This window comes from Lupinus angustifolius, chromosome LG03, assembly GCF_001865875.1.
Source record: "Lupinus angustifolius cultivar Tanjil chromosome LG03, LupAngTanjil_v1.0, whole genome shotgun sequence".
Lineage (NCBI taxonomy): Eukaryota > Viridiplantae > Streptophyta > Magnoliopsida > Fabales > Fabaceae > Lupinus > Lupinus angustifolius.
The window spans coordinates 24,284,471-24,291,089 of NC_032011.1; the positions used below are offsets into that span (position 1 = coordinate 24,284,471).

The following is a 6,619-nucleotide window of genomic DNA, read 5'->3' on the forward strand; positions in this document are numbered from 1 at the left end:
GCAATTCATTCACATTTCACTGTTTCTGCTGACAATAATTTCTTACATTCTGTGGCCTACACACAGTTATTTCAGTCGAATGATGAAGACAAGTGGTATATTATACACACTATTAAAAATACCTTTAAGACTGTTTCAAGTGATTGTAGATAAAAATGCATTAGTAAGCTTATTGGGGAGATGAAGAAGTGGGGCATGGACTTGGAATCTCAAGTAGAGAAAGAATTTGTTCCTTTATGAACAATAGGAATACAAATATCTCTTTAAACTTCTTGAAGATTCTTTGCCGGGGTAAGATAGAGTTGATAGGTAAATTTGGATCCATGACAAATGAGGTCAATATTCGGTTCAGAATGTTTATTAAGTGCTGCAAAAGGTGAACAGAAAATGTGAAAATATTGCTTTCAAAAGATTATGAGCATGTAATGTCCTACCAAAAATGAAATGTTTAGTGTGAAGAATTTTCTTAAAAGGGGTCCAACAAAAATGAATCTTACTCAAATGGGAGTCCTAGGAGCTCATGAGCCATTGTGTTGTGTTTTTTTGCAGGGCGGAGGATGAGTCAATAAACCATTTGTTCTTCTCTTGTTCAAAATCTTATCATGTTTAACAAAATCTTTGTTCTATGTTTGGTCTTAACTCAATTTTACAGGTCGATGCTAAGACAAACTATTTTCTTATGCGAGTATGATTAAGACGAGAACAAGAAAAAACAATGGTGATCGTCCCTTTGGTACACCACTATTTGGACTATTTGGCACACCACGAACAAGATTATATTCGAGAATATACAGTTCAACCTAGATGAGGCGATGAAACTTATTTTCTTGCACTCTTAGAATCTCCTTAATGCATGTTGTCATAATTTTTACTTCTCATTTGTGGAGTGAGTGTTACACCCTTCCCATTATCTCCTTGCTTGTTAATTTCTTGAAACTTTGTGGATAAGATTACCACTTTTTATTCTCCTAATCTTATTTTATTATTAATAAATTTCTTGAAAAAAAAACATTCATCATACAAAAAAAATCAATTTGCATGGGAGCCGTTTACTTATTTGGATATAAATTATGGACATGGAAGGTAGATAAAGTTATACCATAATAGTATTTAGGAATTTGTGCAACAATTCCCAAAGGAGTGGGAAACCGGTTTCACTACTCATGGTTGAGTGAAAGAAAGAGTGTTTTCTTCAACATATTCACCACAATGTCTCATTCACGCATTTATATATAAAAAGTATATCAAATTGGCTTCCATTTTCAAGTTTTGGGATTGGATGAATATTTTTGTATTCCTCATCTCACTTTATTGCTAAGCAAAAGTTTTGAAAGATATAAAGCCAAGAAGAAGGGCAGCGAAAAGCATACACACCTTATTATGAAAGCAAGAAAAAGAAAGTGTCGATTTGACTAGCCAACATAGACGCACAAACTCATTCATGATACATCCATCCCCACGTAATGTCCAAGAATAATGGATAGTCCAGTACTGGAGAGTAGATGAATTTTTTGAAGTTATTTAATTCAAAAATAAATTAAAATCTGAACTATTAAAAATTAACTTTTGCCACGTGTAATGATCTAAACTATGTACTGGTTTCTCCTGTAATGGAGAGGAGCTAGACTCAATGTCCACACACCTAAATGTTATTAGAATACGAATAGAATTGGTCGATTCAACTATTCATATCCTAAATTACTTATATATCCCACTTTATATCATTTATATATATATTTGATTTAATAGAAAGACATGTTGATGTTAGCACACTTCAAGAAAAAATTAATATACAATAAGTGCGTTAGTAACTAAGGTTTATAATTTAAGGTATTCAATATGTAATATATTTTAATATATTTTTCTATTGTTGAATACTAAAACATATATCCAAACATTTTCTCAATAGACTATAAGAATTGTTCTTTTTGACAAGTAAAAGTATTATAAAAAGTCATCAGAGGTATCAACTCAACTCAATTATAGGTTAACCGTAACAAAGCATACGAGTATAATTAGAATTTGCTTATACTCCCTTTTTAGTCATTAGTTCTACCCATTTGATAATGAGAGTTAACTTATAATATTTTCATTCTTATTTATATGCACTATTAAAAAGATATAATTTTTAAAATTTAATGATTGTATTGATTTATATTATATTTTATGTTTTTCTTAATATATAAATAAAAACTTCTTCAAACATGAAATAGTATAAATAAGAAGGGATGGTCTAATTTTTACCATCCATGTCTAATTGTCTATGATTGTTTATTTTTTGCTTTTCATTTTCCCCTCGCATTCAATGAGTTGTATTACCTTTTGGTTAAATTTATAGAAAGAAACTCCCAAGTCAACTTGCACCTCATCATTTGGTCTTGGATATTGTAGGCAACACCTCATTTCCACTTTGTCCACTTTACTATTAGTGAATCAGTTGTCCTATTCATGTCCTCATTCATGTCTCTATCTAATCAGAAAATGATACGTAAAAGTTATAAAAACAAAATTTATTATTTTTAAACTATTCATTACAATTCTATTGGTCAGGAATAATAAAACATCATCATTTTTGGGATAGAGGATATTCCTTCATTGTTAGTGTGGTGTAGTGTTCTCTTCTCACTCTCCTTTCTATATAATTACCCATTTCCCTATCATTTACTTCACCCATGAGAAGCAGCATGAAGATGCATCATCTTGCACGTGGATTCTGGGAGCATGAACCACCCTCTCTCACGCTTGGGTGCAAACGCTTACGCCCTCTTGCCCCCAAGTTTTCCAACACTATCACTACTCCTAATTCTGTTACAACAACTTTGGATCTCAAGAGCTTCATTAGACCAGAAAGTGGCCCCAGAAAACCAATATCCTATGACAACAATGATAATAAGAATGATCCACCTACTTCACCTCAGAACCAGGTCCATAATACTATTATTATTGCATCTCTTAATTATTGATTTCTTTAATTATCCATGCAGTCATGTATTGCACGTGCATAATGGTCCCATGCATTTTGATTATTGGACTACACTATTTGATTAAGAAATTAAAATGACAACAATGAATATTGATATAGTTAAGGTTTTATTTCAAAACTAATTGATAATAGGAGGATTTGTCCTAAAGGTATTTAAATCATGTCTAATAGAATAAGAGAAGCGATATGAGACATACTTCCTAACATGCCTCATCTTTAGAGGACCGTCAGATAAGGCGAAATGTTACCTTTAACCTATAATTAAAAGACATATTCTCTAATATTATATTAAGATTTCATCTCAAAACCAATTGATAATACAAAAAGTTGTCCAACAGATATCTATATCATGCACAAAGGATGAGACAATAGATGTATGACATACTTGTCAACAAATATTAATATTTTCAGTTTAAATGCACAGGTGGAAGCGCATATTGGAGGGACAAGGTGGAACCCGACACAAGAACAAATAGGAATATTAGAGATGTTGTACAAAGGAGGTATGCGAACACCAAATGCTCAAAAGATAGAGCAAATCACAGAACAGCTTAGTAAGTACGGAAAGATAGAAGGGAAGAATGTGTTTTATTGGTTTCAAAACCACAAAGCACGCGAGAGACAAAAGCAAAAGCGCAACACTCTTGACCTTGTTCATAGTCCACGTATGACAAGGGTATGTTGTAAACTAATTATTAATCTTGCTTCGTTATTATACATAAAAAATGAATTCAAATTCTCTCAATCATCATGGGTTTGATTCTTATTTTGGTTCCAGGCTTTTGGGTTTAATTGTATTGGATTTTTTAACAAAATTAAGTTCATGGTTTTTGCAGGGAGAAGTAGTAGAAAGAGATTGGGAAGATAGTACGTATAAGAAGTATAGGAGATGGGGATTTGAGTGTTTGGAAGAGCCAAGTAAAGAGGAGGAAGAGGAATATAGAACTCTGGAGCTTTTTCCAATGCACCCGGAAGGCAAATGAAGGGGTTTGAGTTTGGGACTCAGATCACATGTCCCGAACCGTATCCGTTCTATGTCCCAAGTTAATCAAAATGAGATTTTTTTGTTATTTTTTCTTTTTAAATTTTTTCTTTTATTTATGTGACAATGCAAAATGTAATAGATTTGAGAAGAAAATAGAACATGGTTGGAGATAAGTAAACGTTGTCCATTTCATCCACCATTTTTCTGAGTTTTTGTACCAAAACCCAAGCAAATTTGCTTTATTTTTGTTATTTCTCTTTGCATTGGGAAGGAAGAAAGACAAAGTTGTCTCTGAATTGTGTACTACAATTCCACTTAATGCTATTCCTTATTTTGGAACCAAAGCAATAGCTACCTCTTTTCATTTGTTGATTTCTCAGCTCGGTGGCTTATTTATAGAATGAAGCTTTTAGGTTAATAGGAGAAGCTATGGACGCGGAATTTCACCCACCTAGCTAATTCTACTTCTTATTAAAGCCTACCCTTCTACTTCAATTCTCAAGTTTCCAATGAGAAATTACAAATTGCCCATCTTCATAATTCTATCCAGTAGACAGAATTATGAAAAAACAAAGGCGTGTTTCGGAGTTAGGGTAGCAACAAAAGTATAACTTTATAACAAAAATATTGTGGGGGTAATTGATTTGAAGTGTGATTTGTGTTTGTTGTATGATGAACAATTATAGTATCTTTTTCTTTCTTGCCCTTTTGTTTGTAATGTGTGGAAATAGTTCTATTCTTGGCTTCAAATTCATATTACTTTGCTGGATTTGATTGTGGAATCACTTAAGATTCATAATTCCCTTTGCAAGATTAGTGAAGGGAAATCGTTGTAAAAAATGTTACGATTTGCTGCTATTTGGTCTATTTGAAAGTTAAGAAATGATATCTTTTTTAGGAGGGACAATGTTAATTGTACTCAGGTTATAAATTTGATTCAAGTTACATCTTGGTTGTGGGTTTCAAAAAATATAGGATCTAATTTATACATTTTTGTCCAATGATGTATTGATTCTTATATTTATATAGATCTTCTTTGTAAGTTGTAATTGGGTTAAACCCCTTGTGCCAATTTCTAATATATTTGCTTATAACAACAACAAAAAAGTCACATGCAATAATGTTTATATCTATTAATTTATAATGATAAGACGATTTTAACTTTAAATCTAAAAGGAAAAAGAATACTTTCATCTCCAACAATAGAGATAATCCTGACTTATCTACTGTACGTCCATCATAAATCACTTTGATAAAGTAGGCCATATGCAATTAATTATATTTTTAGTCCTTGACATGTAAATTTCTTTTTATCACACCTTGAGAGGATCCTATTAGTGAGGAAAATACCTCAAAAAAAGAAGGAATAAATGATATGTTACTAAACTTTTACCTTAAATCCAATGAGTTAGTATTTTTACCTTTAATAGTAAAAGCAAAAGTAATAATTTCTCACTCCAATACTGGAGATAAGTTTGAGGTTTGAGAAGGAAAGGAAAACTAACAAATGGAAATATATGAGAACCAACCACTTTAGTCTTTCGTTTAATGTGCAATTGCATAAATAAAAATATAATTGTATTGTTTAGATAAGTGTATAAAACAACATCATTATGAATTAGCTTTTGGGTTAAGTTAAGTTCAATCGTTCTAATATGATCAAATGATCTTAGAGTCTTACCCTCTCGATTCTTGAATGGAGATCAACTGTCTCATTTTTTGTGTCTCATTATGTCAGAATCCAATAAAAGATTAACAAATATTTGGAAATAAAAAAACATAAAATAACATTTTTTATATTATTTGATGGGATATAATTGGTTTGAGACATGTTGACATGAAGTTTTGGGGACAGAAAATCCTGATTCTCGATTCTTCATACTTTCGATATCTAATTCTACATGTAAAGATGATTCAATAAGATTAGTCTTACTTAGATGAAAATATAGTCAAATATATAATTATTATGGATTTAAACAAACCTTAGTATGTGAGCTGACTTTTGGATTAGGTTATTAATGTGATAAAATATTAGTTAATGTAATCTGAAGATACATAATAAGCTCTCAAGTGAGTAAAAAATTAAAAATATGTTGTATTGTTCATGTCCAAAAGGATTCAAAATGAGACTTAGATATTAATTAAAGCCTTTCAAAAGACTAAACTAACCACCATTACCCCCTATTGAAGGAACTAATCTTTTAGGATATTATTTTTTCATTCAGAAAAATGCAATTTAAATATAAGAATTTAGCCAAACCCAAATACATTATTAAAAAAACAACTTTTTTATAATAATTATTGACTTATGGAGAAAATCGAAATTATAAAAAGCCAAAATTAAATTTAGGTAAAAATTTATATATTGTATCATTCATTTTATATTACCTATATTTTTTTGGTCAATAATCAATTAAATATCTATACCATTTAATTGGTCAATTACCTAGCTTAAATATAATATTCTTTTTTACATTTTTAGTACAGAAAGCGAGTTATACAATAATAATGTAAAAAACTCTTATTTTTAATGTGTATATATATATAATACGATGTATATCCTTCGTTAGTACAGATCAGTCTGCCATACCTCCCTACCAAAAAAATAAAAATAAAACTTCCGCTATTGCATATGCGGGTTTATCTAACAA

General features: G+C 30.7%; 2 protein-coding genes across 2 annotated transcripts in view; both read left to right on the top strand.

Moving 5' to 3' along the window:
• Positions 2,618-4,344, top strand: LOC109342625 (WUSCHEL-related homeobox 4). Its single transcript, XM_019580568.1, has 4 exons — positions 2,618-2,924; positions 3,408-3,659; positions 3,820-3,982; positions 4,153-4,344. Exons 1-3 carry the CDS (start codon positions 2,673-2,675, stop codon positions 3,964-3,966), a joined length of 651 nt encoding a protein of 216 aa, XP_019436113.1. The 5' UTR covers positions 2,618-2,672; the 3' UTR covers positions 3,967-3,982; positions 4,153-4,344.
• Positions 4,545-6,619, top strand: part of LOC109343898 (thioredoxin-like 4, chloroplastic) — a 17,340-nt gene continuing 15,265 nt past the window's right edge. Inside the window, exon 1 of the mRNA XM_019582414.1 lies at positions 4,545-4,555. The gene's annotated coding sequence lies outside the window, so the exon portion shown is untranslated. The remainder of the gene's footprint in view (positions 4,556-6,619) is intronic.